Genomic DNA, 16,952 nt, shown 5'->3' on the forward strand with positions numbered 1-16,952 from the left:
AACCACGCTTCAAATACGAGAAAATGAACATGTGGTTCCCAGACCACGTCTCAATGAGAAGAGGTCTGACGTTAGCCAGGCTAACTGCCTACAATGCTCTAGATCCTTCACTGGAAACTAAAAATAACTACTTTCCGTTAAACATTTACTCTTTGAATTCTTGCATCCTGGAACAATAAAAGTTGACACCTTTGTGAATATAAGTTAGTTTACTAAAAAGTATTTCCTACTCACCCAATGCGGTATTTGAATCTGGTCAAGCCTATCCAATAGGAGAAGACTGGGAGTGGCCTTGGACGGCAACATGCCCAATGCATTATGGGTGTTAAAGTTTTTCTACCTTTTTAATAACGGCCCTTTTTCTCTAGTCAGGTATCACCGATTTCATTGTTCTTTTGCCTTTCTACTGCAAAGGCAAATATGTTCTTTTAAAAATTGAATAAAGTTTTTTTTAAAAACCATATTTCTCCCCTCATATTAGACTGAGACTTACTCTATACTTAACCTCTCATGGCAGTTCACTTTCAATTGTAGGTAGTCACTGCTCCATAAATTCAGTTGTAGCCTGACTATTTACTACCCCATTGGTGCTTGAAACAGTGGATCAGTCCAAAACAGAAGCTGGCCGGCCAAAATAAGGAATTGGGCTGAACCGAAAAAAATGGATATCAGTTTGTGACATAGACACTGGCCCATGGGGGACTTGGCCAAAGAGTTGAGCAAAAGATTTGAGCCAGAAAGAATTTCTGTGTGTTTCTAAATATTTATGTAGAGGAGTAAACACATGTCAAAGCTGATCTTGCACTGGGGGAAAGAGCCACAAGCTGCACTTCCCCCACTAGAGCTCTCTGTACAAAGCTCTTAATTTATGATAATGTGCATCATCCTACAAACTCACTCAGAGAGAGGACACATACATTTAGCCTCAGCTGTTCATAAACCATGGGAAGGTATGACCTGTGTCACCATTACAAAAGTTCTTAAAGAGGAATTTAGAGAATGGATTCTGCCCACTGATAGAAGTGTATATTTGCACACTAGCTAGGCCTTGCTTTAGCACCCGAAACACTAAAGAAATTATGCAAATTGGTTATCCGTGGGCCCGTTCTGTTTTAGAATATGCAGCAGCAGACTTTTGCAATGTGGCATGATGTCATGTTTTACATCACTGCAATCCAAGGCACCTGAAACGACCAACAGAAACAGAAAATGTGACACCCACTAGTTCAAGTTTCCATGTAGTGTGTTTCCCCCCCAAAAAAAATTATATTCAGAATTTAATACAAGTAATCAAATAAAAACAGTACCAAAGATTTCTATTTCAAATAAATACTATATTCTTTTGAACTTTCAATTCATCAAATAATCCTGGAAAAATTGATTATCACAGTTTCAACAAAAATATTAAGCAGCACAACTGTTTTCAAAATGTATACTAATAAGAAATGTTTTTTAGCTCCAAATCAGCATATTATAATTATTTCTGAAATATCATGTGACACTGAAGACTGGAGTAATGGCTGCTGAAAAATCAGCTTTGCCGTCAGTTATTTTAAATTGTAATATTACAATAATTTAATATATTACTATTTTGACAGTTTTTTTATCAAATAAATGCAGCCTTGAGGCTTATTTCAAAAACATTTAAAAATCTAATTACATTATTAGTGTTTATAATTAGTGTATATTTCACATACACTTTCACATCATTATTGAAAATGATTAAGATGTGTACATTGGCATGCCTTCAAGGTGTAAGGAAATGCTATATTTTTACTTGATATTTACAAAAGTTGGCGCTTTTATTGCCATTAAACTGAAACTTCTTAGTTTTTCAAAACTATATGAAACCACCACAAAGAACTTTAAAGTAAATGAAATTCTTAAATACACAAACATCTCTTTTGAATTGAACTCTATTTACCTCCTACATTCTGCTGGTGCTGCACAAGTTAACTAGCTTTACACTGAGAGAGGTCTATTTTATGTCTATTTGCATACAAACACAACACTCAGCCCACACCAAGAAACCAACTCTCCCATTCGTCAGAGAAACACTTCTGTTCTCTCCAAAGTAGTGCCTTTTTCCTTCTGGTGTTTTACGCCATAGCAGTTTTCAGGAACATTTGTCTCTAACACTGCTAATCACACAGCTCCACGGAGAAGCCTCAAGCGCTGAACTTTCTACTCAAAATCCCTGTCAAAACCCCACAGACTAAATTAACAAAGGACTAGGAAAATTATTCGGTGGCTCTGCATTTCATTGCAGAACAATTGTGAAAGTGTCTTTAAACTTAGATTTTTTGTTGTTGTTGCATGAATTGACTAAAAATATTACTGTAAATACAGGGCAAACATTAGTGATCTAACTGTGAATAATGTGCTTTTGACTGTGCATGAAATCAGTTCTGTGCAAGATAACACTGAGTGATTGTAGAGTATGTGTAAGAGACTCAGTGAGCATGTGCAGCCTTGATTACATTAGGTGTTTGAAAACGAAAAAGGTCCGAGAGCGGGTACCAGATGTATGCCACAGCTGCTGCTTTACAACACATCAGGGTAAGAAGTGAAAACAACAGACAAGCCACTGATGTTACATTAACAGGATTAGAGACCACTTCATGCAAAAAGGGGATTAATTGAGCTGTGAATAAATTTATCTGTATTGCACCACATTCAAACCAGCAATGATAAGTCAGTGATGGGTGTAGTCAGGGAAAGCCAGAGCACAAAGGCTGATTATTGCCACTGTGCTTTGTGGGTCAGTTGTGATGCTGAGAGCACATGAGTGATAAGACGACAGGAGAGCAGGAAGCAGATGACAGATAACAGAGAATCTCCAGCAGGCAGCCTTCTTGTCTATTACTGAAAGGAATGAATGATATCTAGTTGCACTGTTCAAAAGTTCTGTGTTGTCTATTGCCTAGAGGTGGAAACATGCTAACGCTATCAGTGCTGTTCCAAAGAATATGCAAAACTAGAGATTTGAACAAGTGGCTTCGTATTTCCTGTTTGAAGCTATAGAGAAAGATTACTGGATGTCACTGTGTGATAGCCTTTATTCCCAAACTAAACAAAACTGAAAAATACTGTTCACCACTTAAGCTTGAAATTTACATATTTGCTTCCTACATGCAAATAGTTATACTACCATCACCAATGCTTGATTAATAACTGTACAAATTGTAGCTGCAACAAAGACAGATACCAAAAGTCAACCATAAGTGGAACTTGACATAATAAATGCACATATTTATAATTTTATAATTATAAATGAAATGCAATAGATTTCATACAGAACACGTGGTGACATTTGCTCCTCTTAAATTAAGGATTGAAATGAGTTTGCTGAATGCTGTTAAGATATCTTTTGATGTCAAGATGACTTTTGAAGTCAAGATGAATCTAAATTTTAAAGGCTACGATGAAGAGCTGAAATCCTGTAATGAAGCAATGAGCATTATGATCAATTATAATTTTAACTCGGGATCCAACACGTTCAAATGAAAATTGTATTTAAAACACTTTAAACACACACTGACAGTCATACATCAAAGGTATTTATAGAAGAAAATGCAGATGTTTAGCAAGACGTGACTAGTTTCAAAAAAGGACGAAAAGAAGATTTCAATACATTTAGGCTCTTATCTTTGGGAGAAAGTAAATGACATTAGATACATAACAGGTGTTTTTTCCCCCATCCTGCTCCCTAGTGGCAAACAGAGCAGTAAATGAGATGTTTATATAAGAACAATGAAAATATGAATGCTATGATCCTGTCTCTGCAGATAAATAAACTGATAAATAATGTACAATGTGCATTCTTCCTATCTTAAAAGATTCCTAGACTGACTCGCTGGCCTCATTTGAAGTTTTCCCCCAGCTCACTGGGGGACTGCCATGTCTCTATAGAGACCAAAGTCTCATGCTCATTCTCTAATCGCACAGAGGCGTATGACCCTGAGGATGAGGAGAAAAGAAGAAGAAATTACTTTCATTAAGAAATTCAGATTTCTTCCATCCTTTTGATCTTGTGCCAGAAGAACATTTATGCTGATGAAATGCATAAATAAAGTTCTTAAATTATCCCGGCTCTCTTTAGCGCATGGATCCAAGTTGGAAAACTTCCAGAGGAAGCAAGTACAATCATTCTGAAAGCTGATCAGTGTAGTGGGGTGATTCAAGAGATGGCCTGAGTCACCGATACTTCAACTGATTCATCTGTTGAAGAAGTACACAGACAGACATAATAGTCTGATGCTGTTCTTTGGAACAAAGGTTAACTATTGCTTTGCTGCCCATTTCCTATCATTTTGAAGTTCATCTGAACAGAGCAAGTGAATCAAATATATGAATGAACTCAGTGTCTCTCTCAGTACATTGCATTGTGGCTTGAAGAACAGGGAGAGAACACAGTCAGGCATCAGTCATCCAGTGACCTTAAAGAGACAGTTCACCCCAAAAATGAAAATTCTGTCAGAGACACACCCTTATGGCATAATACAATTACATTTCTTTTTTCTGTGGGAGAAAAAAAGAGATTTTGAAAAATGTCAATTTAATAAAGGTTGCATTTGGACCTCAACATTCTTCAAAATATCTCCTTCTGTGTTCCACAGGGGGAAAAATGCATACAGATTTGAAAGAGGTTTGCATATTTTGACGAACTATCCCTTTAATATCTAGAACTAAAAAACAGCAGCTGCTATGGTGTTGAAATGTATTATTAAAGATTTATTATTTCCAATTTGCCTGTGCTCCCCTGAATATTCAGTGATGATGCTGTGAAACTGTGCCCTGTATTGAACTCCAAGCTGGCACCGTGCCCCAGTTGCAGCGGTAAGTGTAGATGATTTAGTAAGGGTTTACTGAAAAGCTGTCGGAGTGGTAAAGGTGGTTTTGGCTTTGGTGACAGTCCTGGAAATTTCTCTGATCCATTCTTGAGCAGTGGGCAACCAAGAAAGTCAGTGAAACCTCAGTGTTAGCACTAGTGGTTAAAATGTGGAGAATTTGGCGTTTCCTACAGTATCAACTACCTATGATGCAACATAGGCAGTCATATAGTCAAAATAAATTTCACCAGCCAAAATATGAAAAAACATAACATCTGTTGAAATGCCTGACATAAAGCCAGTGTGAGATAAAACGTTACATGTTAGATTTATGGATTGGCATATTTGATATCTGTAAGGGATAACGTACAGTCAGACTGAAGCTTTGTGTTGGGGTCCCGATCAACCAGTAAGGGTTTATTTTGAGAGAATGATCAACTGCTGTACAGTAACCCATTGATTACATGGCTACTTCCAATTAAATTAATTCATGGACATGGAATATGAAATATTAGGTTAATAATAAAAATTGTGCGGTCAGTCATACCATGTATTGCCCTGGTCAACAGTCATTATTAAGAAGTATTTGACAGCTGAATGGTGCAAATGGCCAATCTGAATCAAGTATTTCAGAGAGCCGTCTAATAAATCAATATACATGATACTTTGGCAACTGCATTTGTCGTGAAGTGTATTCAGTACTCATCAGTCATCAGAAAAATTGTCAAGCATCTGTTTAGACCAGAGATGCCTAAACCAAGGCCCGTGTGATGACCTTTAATTTGGCCCGCCATGCCATTGAAGCATATCTCCAATTTATTTTAACATTTTTTTGTATTATTTTTTTATTGAAATGTAGTGCAAGTGTTTAAAACACTTAAAAAATAATCATAATTAAAGTCCATTTGAATATAGTTGGATTTAGACCATTTCATTTGGTAAACAAATCTGACCAATATTAACAATATTCTGGCTTTTTTTTAAATTTGCATTGTCTGTATAAAAGAGAAGAACACTTAAGAAAGTGCTGGCTTAGTAATACAGTGGTTTCTTAAAAGGGAAATAGGGAAACACTGTGGCCATAACAGAATTGTAAATAGGCTACACGTGCCAGTGGAAATGGAAATAACACGAGTACAAACGGGAAACAATGATGAAATAAAAGGCAGTTTGAGGAATGGCCTGGTTTCTTTGTGAGTTGGACTAATACTTATTTTTAGTGCTTACCGACTCAGGGTTTCAAAATGTTATACTTACAGTAAAGACTGATCAAACAGAAATGGACTTTTCTGCACTTTTGCTTTTGTCAAGTTAGAAGTGGGTCAGTATATGGTCCATCCTATCTATATAAACACCACAATCAAATAAAGAATCCTTTTATAACAATATATCATTTGTTTTACAGAGCCTGCTCTCTTACATATAAAGAGCCATGGTTGAGAAAGGTCAGACCAGGTTATTGGTGGCTGAGTGTGAACTAATTTGATTGACAGGTCTTCCAAATATGTGGCTGTCATAAAGGTGTGAAAGAGTTCGTGACATCACAGTCTTTAGCACTTTGTGATGGTATTTAAAATGTGTTTGTGGATCTTTCTGGACCCAACGAATGAGTCAAAATCTGGCTACAACTACACCATCTGTTCTAAAATGCATCTTTCTCCAATGGTGGCCATTGTAAAATTAGCTGTGTACAAAATTAGAATGGGAATGCTAATGGCCAACTTAGTCCATCCATTACAGATCTCAACTCAGAACTGCTAACTAAATGAATTTAATAATACTCTACTACTTTTATGTACTTTTATGTATTTTGTGATCCCTTTTCGTTTCCCCACACATAGTTCAAAAATCTGCATTGCAAAACTTAAAAAAAAAAAAGAAGTGTTTTGTAATAATGACAAGCAAAATATGGCTCTCAAAACTTTCAATGTCTACCAGCACAGATGTTGCACAACTCTCAGATGTGGGAAAACATGCCCAGAAAGTTTGCGAGTTTTGTATGAGAAACTCCTAACCTCTAGTTCAATGAGAAATGCAAATTTTCATGCATTACTGTAACTGTCACTAATTTCTGTTTCTCTTACTGTTCGCCTGAAGAAACAAGAGAATTTTCAACAGATATTTCAGCAAAAAAAAAAAAAAAAGGGAAGGTGGACGGTGGAGGGAGAAAAAGGAGGCCCTGATTTGCTTTCCAATCTACAAAGGAAAGTAATCCTATCTGGCAGTTTAATGTGATTTTAATACTCGTGTTACATCTCAAGTGTGATTTGCCCGTGTAAATGCTTATCAGATGTATGAGATGAAGTTGAACGTGACGCTTGGTCCTTTGCATGCGAGGCGATTGTTTGTCTAATCTTTCAGCCTCTTATGGATTTGACTACCGAGCTAACAAGTGTGAAGCAGCTCATCAGGGAAGAATGAGCAGTGTGACAGGAATAGGTGAATGATTATGAAAAGAGCAACGGTTTGGGTAACATTTCTGAAAGAACCTAAATCCAGGTTTTACACAGAGCCAGATGCTCCTGGCAGATCTTAGACAAGTCCTCAGAACATGGAGCTAATGAGAGCTGAAGCTAGCTTCATATGAAGACAAGGAAGCTAAAGCTTCAAAGAGCATGCAAACTACTGCCGCTGAAGTATTTCCTCTTAGATATGTGTGTAGAAATGTGCAGAGCGACGAATAAATAGACAGTATGATCAACAGCTGAGGTTGCAATGTGTCAGTGTATTTATATATTTATTATTATTTACTATTTTACGTTCATGCACACAACCTTTTTTAAACGTTTAGGGTCAGTAAAATTCAAATAAATCAAATACATGCTGTTCTTTTGCACTTTCTATTCATTAAAGTATCCTAAAAAATATATATAACTATCATTGTTTCCACAAAAATATTAAGCAGCACAACTGTTTTCAATACTGATAATAATAAGAAATGTTATTTAAACACCAAATCAGCAGCATGGTTATTGAAGGATAAAATGACACTGAAGACTGAAGTAATGGCAGGTGAATATATATAAAACATTTTTAAAAATTGTAAGAAAATTTCTTAATATCTTTCTTAATATTTCTTTTTGATCAAATAGATTCAGCCTTGGTGAGCAGAAGAGATGTTTTTTTTTTTTTATATATATATATATATAAATCTTACCAACGCCAAACTTTTGAATGGTGGTGTATACATATACATACATACAGTATAATATTTATTTCAGAGCTGTGGCAAAGAGGGTAGTTCTTTGCACAATATGGAACAGTTGTGCAACAAGAAACCCAGGTTCGAATCCTGCCCGGGTCATGTTTCAGATGAAAAAAAAAAACTTGTCTGTCAAATCTGCACCATCCTACCTAATACAGCCAAAAAGCCCAATATTAACCAACTGCAGAACCGCAGAACCATACGTCATAGCAGTGTGAGGATGACAGCGCCAGCCTAACAGTCTGATGCCGGAAGTGGGCGGGGTAAAAGCATCCAAGGGGTGGAGATGGGTAGGTTTAGGGATCAGGGGGTGGAGATGGGTAGGTTTAGGGGTGGGTTTAGGGGTGGGTTTAGGGGTGGGTCAGGGGGTGGAGATGGGTAGGTTTAGGGGTCGGTTTAGGGGTCAGGGGGTGGAGATGGGTAGGTTTAGGGGTCAGGGGTTGGAGATGGTTTAGGGGGTGGGTTTAGGGATCAGGGGTGGGTTTAGGGATCAGGGGTGGGTTTAGGGGTCAGGGGGTGGAGATGGGTAGGTTTAGGGGTGGGTTTAGGGATCAGGGGGTGGAGATGGGTAGGTTTAGGGGTGGGTTTAGGGATCAGGGGGTGGAGATGGGTAGGTTTAGGGGTGGGTTTAGGGGTCAGGGGGTGGAGATGGGTAGGTTTAGGGGTGGGTTTAGGGGTCAGGGGGTGGAGATGGGTAGGTTTAGGTATGGTATATGTAAGGTGGATATGTATGGTATGCGGTTCCGGCATCAGACTGTTAGGCTGGCGCTGTCGTCCTCACACTGTTATGATGTATGGTTCTGCGGTTCTGCAGTCAGACCTATCTCAAAAAGCCAAATAAAACTCACACAAACATTCATCAACATTAGAAAGAAATTACAGTAAAAATGACGTACGTATGCACCAGTTGTGCACCTAGTAGATATTTTGCGTGACTTAAAAAACGTAGTACTTGGTACTATTAGTGTACGAGACCCAGTGTGTGCATAAAGAGTGTTCAGCAGGTCACACTCACGATATAGCAGGGTTCGCAGTAAGCCTTCTTTTCCACGGCATAAAAGGGCTTCCCTCTGAGCTTGGAACCACAGGTCATGCAGATGAAGCAGTGCACGTGGAAGACCTGGTCCATGGCGGTACAACCCGTCCCTTCACCGACCACATTCTCCCCACAGCACGCACACCGACCTGCAAAATACAGCAGTGGAATTATTGTATGGATGCTGATGGCAAATTATATAAACTAAACTAAATAAAAAAACAACAACATGGTGAGAGATAAAAAAAAAAAAAAAGGATAATATACATATAGTGTAAACAGCATCATTTGCCACTTTCATTAAAAAAAAACAAAAAACATTTTAATTAAGAATAGCTATTTCAAGTGAAGATACGGATTATTCACCTCCAAACCACAAGGTTTATGTGTCAATTTTTTGTTTAATTTTTTTAAATCAGATCAGATGTTTCAACTCTAAAGCAGACTAACACTTCAGCTTTCAGGTTCAGAGATAATCTCGAATAAACAGTGTGTCTGTCGCCTCTTTCAAGCAGACTCTTCTTTGTGGTACAACCAATGATAACATAATCTACTCTACTGAGTAATTGCACGTCTTACGGATAAAAAAAAGACTCAATGTCAAAAGAAACAGAATATGAGGAGCATTTCTAAAGTTAGGTTGATACCATCTCCAGGGAATTTACCCCTTTAAAGTGTTTGGATTTTTTTTCCCTTTTTAAAAAGGGCAAAGTGATCGGTTGCCCTACAATTGTAGAAATCTAAGGCGCTTAATAAGGTCAGTCACTTAATAGAGACTGAGCTGATTTTTTTTCTCTTTGCGAAGAGAATGGAGATCAATGCATCACCGCTTGCGCAAATACCACCCACCATCTGTCAACTCGCCCATCACAACATGCTAAAACAGATGAAACTTATCACTCAGACAATGTCAGATGCGTAAAGAGCAGGGATATCTCATATTCAATTTAAACACTAATAAAATCCATCGCATCTCTCTTCAGACCAATCTTCCCCTAATAGCCACATATAATATCCCCACTGGAATGAGAATAAGATTAAACAACACATTGGCACATTGACACACACACACAATCTTTTAATGATAAAACGAAACTTTGGAAGAGGAAAGAGCACAATCTTTGTGTTATAGGGCATCTGCCATTGCACCCAAAAAAGATCCTGATTGCATATTGTGTGACACGGCATTTGGATATCTGTAATTGAGTTGAAGCTATCTTTAATTGAGCTTAAGATGTCTCCAACTCAATGCAAAGATATCTTCAAACCAATTAATGACGCTAGCAGTTTAATTAGCAGTATCAGGAAATAATGCGCTTTAGAGCCATATCTTGTGGTGTTTTCCTTTTTACACATCTGAGGACAGATACGATCTCAAAAAAAGAGAATGTGAGATATTATGAATTAATTTACTTAACTTTAGTTCTGTAGTTCCTCATTTTTCTTTTCTCTTTCTTTTGTGCTTCATTTAAGCCTGTTTTTAGAAATGATACACTTTCTGACTGCAATGAGAGCCAGAGTTCAAGCTTGTCACAGACAAAAGGCGAAGCAGCGAGGAGGAGAAATATCAGACACGCTCCCATTTTCACTGCTGAAGCTGTCGGCGGCATCAACAAAACAGACTGAACTTTTCCGCTCTTCAGATTAGATATCAAAGCTGAGCTGAATATGAGCACCTCTTCTCAACAAAGTTTTAATCGTAGATAATTCTCCTCGTGTGTGTGGATTAACACGGATATCTGTTCAGTTCGATCGATGCATTGCAAAAAATCAGTACTTTTATCTTGTTTTCTAGTAAAAAAAAATCTAAACATTATTAAATAAGATAAATTAAGAATCAAAACTGTGAGATTAAGAGAATACATTTTGAAATATTCTTACTACTGTAAACATGGGGAAAAAAGTATATTCTCTAAAACAAGTCAGACCTAGTCAAGCCTTGACCTTGATATTAAGCTATTTTGCGTTCCAAGTAAATGTACACTAGCATTCAAACGTTTGCGGTCAGTATGATTTTTTCAGTATTTTTGTTTCTCATGAATGCATTAACTTGATCAAAATTGACTGACATGTTACAAAAAATTATATTTCAAATAAATCTTCTTTCTATTCATTAAAACAAATCCTGAAAATAATGTAGCACTGTGCAAAAATATTAAGCAACACAACTGTTTGCAACTGATAATAATAAGAAATATTTCTCGAGCACCAAAGCAGCACATTAGAATGATTTCGGAAGGATCATGTGACACTGAAGACTGGAGTAATGATGCTGAACATATTAAAATAGAAAACCGTTATTTTAAAGTGTAATATTATTACACAATACTACTATTTTAAATCAAATACATGAGTTTTGCTGTGCATTTTTAACATTTAAAAAAAAATCGTACCAACCCCAAACATTTGAACGGTAGTGTATCTTGTTTTAAGATTATTATTCTTGTTTTTTATCATTTAAAAAAGTGTGTGAAGACAAAAGTGCTTTATGGTTGATTCTGTAGATAGCTATACAGACCATTACTTTAATTAAAGGCACTGTGAAATGATCCGACACAAGGTTTCCATGAATTGTCACATCTGTCTATGAAACAGCAGCATAATAAATGAATGTCATGTTGATAAATAATTACCACTTAGCCCTATGTTGTGTGCTCCATGTTGAACTGTCACTAAAACTAATGTGAGCTACTTCACTGACGCTGATCTCTAGATAATTCCCTCTCCATCCCGCTGAGCTGTACCTGCAGCAGGGTTCTGCTAAGGAACAGCACAGAGCAGGCGGAGGAAATAAAGTGGAGCCGTCTGCCTGCCGCAGCTCCCCAGGGGACCTGTGGGGGTGGGAGGAATCCCAGGCAGAGGTAATCACTTCAGATGGGCTGAAACAAGAGTGGCACTGGATCACAGGCCCCTGTGAGCCAAACCAGTGTGTGAGAGAGACAAGCACAGAAAAAGAGAAGAGAGAACGTGAGAGTGGGAAATACAGCCAAGGGATGAGTGCAGGTCACCCTCAGAGCCTGAGTGGAGGAAACCGTTCGGAAATCCTCTTTCCCTATGGAGTGGGAATGCCTTGGACTCTCAGGATGTACAGAGAGATCCTCAAATGCCTTTAGAGCATTTAAGGTCACTTTTGTCAGGTGAAGGACCAGTTCAAACATAACACTCAAAACAATTACCTAAGTAGTGTACTAACTATCCTTATACCCTATATCTTAAATAAAAGATACACTTTTACAGATACATAACTTTGTCATAATTAAGTTGAAAACTAAGCTTAGATCTAATGAAGTTAAATGACCTGAATATTTGTCACCACAAGCTTAAATATGCTGACAAATAACCATCAGTTATGTTATAGTCAACAGACTATACACTTTATCACAAATTACAGAGTTTACAATTATCACGGTTAACATTAATCAGCAACATACTGTAAGATTAGTTAGCGCTTTAAAAAACTGGCGTCTGAAGAAGGGTGTGCATGCGTGTGTGTGTGAATTATTAGAGAATTGTTTGGTCACACTTTAGATTAGGGTCCAATTCTCACTATTAACTACGACTTTTGCCTCAATAGACTCCTTATTACTACTTATTAGTCATTAGTAATGTAGTTTGTTACGTTTAGGAATTGGGTTGGATTAGGGATGTAGAATATGGTCATGCAGAATAAGGCATTAGTATGTGCTTTATACATCAGCCAATATAGTAGTAATACGCATGCTAAACTAACTAGTTAATAGTGAGAATTGGACCCTAAATTAAAAGAAGGCTTTGGCTTTAATACAGTAGTCTAGGACGTGACGTGATCACAGACAGATCCTTCAGTAACACTTGTCTGTAGGTGAATTTGGTCATTGTTATTTATCAGTCGTCCGTTTTCCACAGGCTATAAGTCACGTTTCTCTCAATATTGGAGTCAGTAGGGAATACAGTTAGAGGACCCACATAAATTACATCAGAAGCTCTAAAGAAATCTCTACAGACACACAAACAGTCTGAAGTCACACACAAATATATTATGTGAAGCCTAATATCTGCAGGCAGTAGATCAGCGAGTTACAACTGTCTCTGTAAATCTGGGGCCTAATTGTTCTTTGACTCATTTGTAGCCGCAAACATCTCTGGTGAATCCGTCACTTTCAGACTGAGCTTAATAGAAAAGTTTATTTTTCAGTTTATAAATGACCACATTTTTACTGTCAGCTGCTCACAACCCGATTCTTAATAAAAGCACCATTTGTACATCTCTATCAAGCTCAATTGCTTTTGAGAAAAAAAAAAAAAAACACTGGGCAGAGAGGGCTCATGAAAGAGCCTTCGCTCCCCTGTGTCCCTTGCTCTGGGAATGGAAGGCGAGTCTTCATATTAAAACTTCAAATAGTTCCTTTGTAACCAGAAGGGGTAGGAGTGGTAGAGTTCATTTACACTTTACACTTTCTCTTCTGTTTTCACCATCCCTATGAAGCCTCTATTCTTTCTTATATGCAACCTCAGAAAAAAAAAGAGAAATAATAAGGATGGAATGAAGGAAGAAGAAAGAGGCCGAGTGTGTTGCTCACAAGCTTTGTGAAAGGCTTAAAGCGGTTAGGCATTTTAATTGGATAAAAGGAGAAGATTAAAGAGTTCTTGACTCCGTTCCATAAATAATTGATTTCTAATGTATTTGTGGTGGCAGGCTGATGCTGTTGTTTGGCGATGGTGGATGTTTTGAGTGGCAGGCCTGCTAAGATTTCCTGCACATCTCCGTCTCGCCGCTCTTTGTTTTTTCACGCTGCGATGCAAGAGAGGTGCATGAAAGGCGGCGCGAGCGCGAGCAGCAATTTTGATCTTACATTGCCGGAAATCAAAGATCATGCGTGTAAAGAGGGAACGCAAAGAACTTTTTTTGTGGAAGGCCAAACTTTCCTGACTCGCTTAGAAAAGAAGGTGTGATTCTTTAAGGAGGAAACACAGCCTTCTCAGTACTGGGAGACAAAGCGCATCGCAACAACACGCATGTAAACAAATAAACACAACAGATCCACAACACATATTCTGGGCTTGCAAGAACTTTGTTTCTTCAGAAAGAATATTTTGCGGTGTAAACAACAGAGCGTTATTAGACAGAAATAGTAATGCAACACAGATTCCCACAGATGGAATTCATCTCGTTTTTTAGGAACAATAGTAAACAACACATTCCTGCAGCTGGAGTGAAAAAAATGAAATGATTTAAAAAAAACATCTGTTTCAACAGCAAATTCCGCTCCAGCAAATTATGCTGCTCTAATTCACAAATTTATTACAGAGCAATGTTACCAAACACACGCTTTGTTCCCCCCACCCACCCCACACAAAAGCTGGGGAAGAAAAAAATAAATCTGTTGTGACAGGCTCTGTGTGCAAAGAACGAAAAAGATACAAAGTCATGCAAAATGTTTATATATTAGATTGCAAACAAACGCTAATGGGGTCAATGTGATGCAATTTTTTTGTTCTATCCATTCATTTATTCAAAAAACAGTCAAATTCACACATGCAATGGGTCTCATTCATGAAACATTCGTAAATATACGAGTAAATATGTGAGTGATTTGCGCGTAAAGAGACCTTCCCGAAAACTCTTCTCCTGATTCACAAATACTTCGTAAACGTCAGATGTGATAGTGAAATGTGTGTGTGTGTGTTAATGAATTCCAATCAGTCGTAAATGGGACGCGCGTGCACGCTCATTCTCAATTACCATAAATCCCGCCAATTAAATCCGACTGACAACTATATATGGGCATCATATTATGACACCAAACGAAGGATTTCAACATGTCTTCTCAAAAGCGAATGAAAAAGAGAAATTTCCCAGATGCAGAAATTGAAGTTTTATTATCAGAAGTTACACATTTTATTTTCAAGCGCACATAGTGGCGTATCAGGTCCATACCTGTCAACATTTGGTTTTCAAAATCCGGGAAATTTGTGCGCTGACCGTTCGCCGCTTTAATACAAGATCTGGCAACTGGTCAACATTAGACAAACATATTGGTCCGATTATTCATAAAGGAGTTTGGGCCATGCAAATTACGGGAGTTTCCCGGGAGAAATAACAAACTGGGAGGGGTCCGGGAGATGGGGCTAAAAAAACGGGAGAAACCCGGGAAAAACGGAGTGTTGACAGGTATGATCAGGTCCTAAAAAAAAGGAAGCTTGGCAGCATAGATGCAGTTAATGGAGTTTCATCTGTTAATCGAACAGTCCCAGAAGTGAAAAGAAAATGGTTCGACATGAAGCTTGACTGCAACACTTGTGACTTGCGGACTTGTGTTCTGTTTGCAGATGCTATTACTGGCTTTCATAATAAAAGTAAAAAGAAAAACCGTATGTAATTACTATATATAATATTTTTTCCAAATGCTGTGTAAATATGTACCCGATTAAGGTGAATTAAAATGCAGCCTTATTAATGAGCAAAACGTTCGGATGTTAAACGCACTATTTACGCGTGGCTGGGAGCAGGTGTAGATTTCTTTTGTACCAACTAACATTTGGAAAATACGAACATTTTAATGAATCCGAAAATTTACGCCAGAACCACTTTACACACGAATTACACAAAAAAATCGTTCTGCTCGTGTTTCATGAATGAGACCCAATGAGTTTAATACACCTCTTCCAAGATGAGCATAACTTCTGTTCTAAGAATAATTAATTTTTTTAGGGGGCAACAGTCCTGATACCATAATGAAGAAAAAATTTAAAGAATGAAATACTTGAAAAGAAAACCTAAGTACTTTAACATAATCTTGCATTATTATTATTATTATTTTAAAAAACTGCTTTTTAATTAAAAAAAATAAATAAATAAAAAAACATTTGTCCAAATGCCAACATAAATGCAATATTTCTTAACACACATTTGTTTTTGGACTAGACTTTTAAAAGATTTTTTGTTTTCTTTATTATGGACACTTAGCGCTAAAAGGTTTTCAACAATGGCACTAAAAGCTTCAAATTTCCACTTATTTGTATTGTTTTGAAATTTCTGTCTTCTTCTTGTGTTTTCCCTATTCACTCCTCCTGTCTTTTCTGTGTGCATTCATTCCAAAGGCCTTCTACGTAGTTGTACGGCTGGTTTTACTCCAAATGACAAAAGGAATGGGTGTCATCAATGTGCTTCAATCTCTCAATGCCCCTTACCCATAACCCCCTGTAATCTCATTCCCATATCAGCAAACGATGATGAGGCAGAATGGGATGTGACTCTGGAGCGGGGGGAAACATGCCACAATGCATTACCTCTCAGTGTGTCAGGCCTGCAGGGCAGCGTGCAGATGACAGAGAGGGTGTGGGGGAAACGTATGGGTTACACGTCCTGGAAGTAGGTGGGAACTGTGACATGGACAGGTGCCAGAGTGTAAACTGGCCGAGTGAACAGAAAAAAAAAAAAAAACGAGAGAAAACGAAATAAAGAAGAGAGTTAGAGCGTGGAGGTGAGTGAATGTGTTGGACTGCATGTTTGTGTGGCACAAAACATTCTTTCTTGGGGTCAAACGCTCACCCACGAATGAAATCTAGCAACATGATTCATAGTAAGCCCTCCAGGTCCTTAAACTAGGCCTGCAACGCAGACAATCTTGCAAGCCTCAGTGGAGCTGTCTCAACGAGGCACAATCGCCGACCCGCACTCTCCGACAATGAAGGTTCGTGTTAGATGATATGACCTCACATGAACCATCGCGGAAAACAGGCCCTCCCTGACCATCTGAGGTAGGAGCCGGGAGAGGAGAGAGAGAAAGAGAGAAAGGAGAGACTGTTTTAAGTGGCACACCACACTCTGATGTGAGACTAGAAAGCAGTGTGTCCTTGGTCTTGAAGAGCTGAAACATAAACACGCCATACAAGAATA

The 16,952-nt window shown here is 37.9% G+C and overlaps 1 protein-coding gene across 4 annotated transcripts in view; it reads right to left on the reverse strand.

Annotated features, from left to right (window-relative positions):
* The window catches only part of lpp (LIM domain containing preferred translocation partner in lipoma), a 207,188-nt gene that overhangs the window by 13,894 nt on the left and 176,342 nt on the right, over positions 1-16,952 (reverse strand). For all 4 annotated transcript variants that reach the window (XM_079882835.1, XM_079882833.1, XM_079882834.1 and 1 more), the window contains one exon: positions 9,053-9,222. In XM_079882835.1, coding sequence (XP_079738961.1) covers positions 9,053-9,222 — 170 coding nt within the window. The remainder of the gene's footprint in view (positions 1-9,052; positions 9,223-16,952) is intronic.

Source organism: Squalius cephalus, assembly GCF_949319135.1.
Source record: "Squalius cephalus genome assembly, chromosome: 10".
NCBI classification, from domain to species: Eukaryota; Metazoa; Chordata; class Actinopteri; order Cypriniformes; family Leuciscidae; genus Squalius; species Squalius cephalus.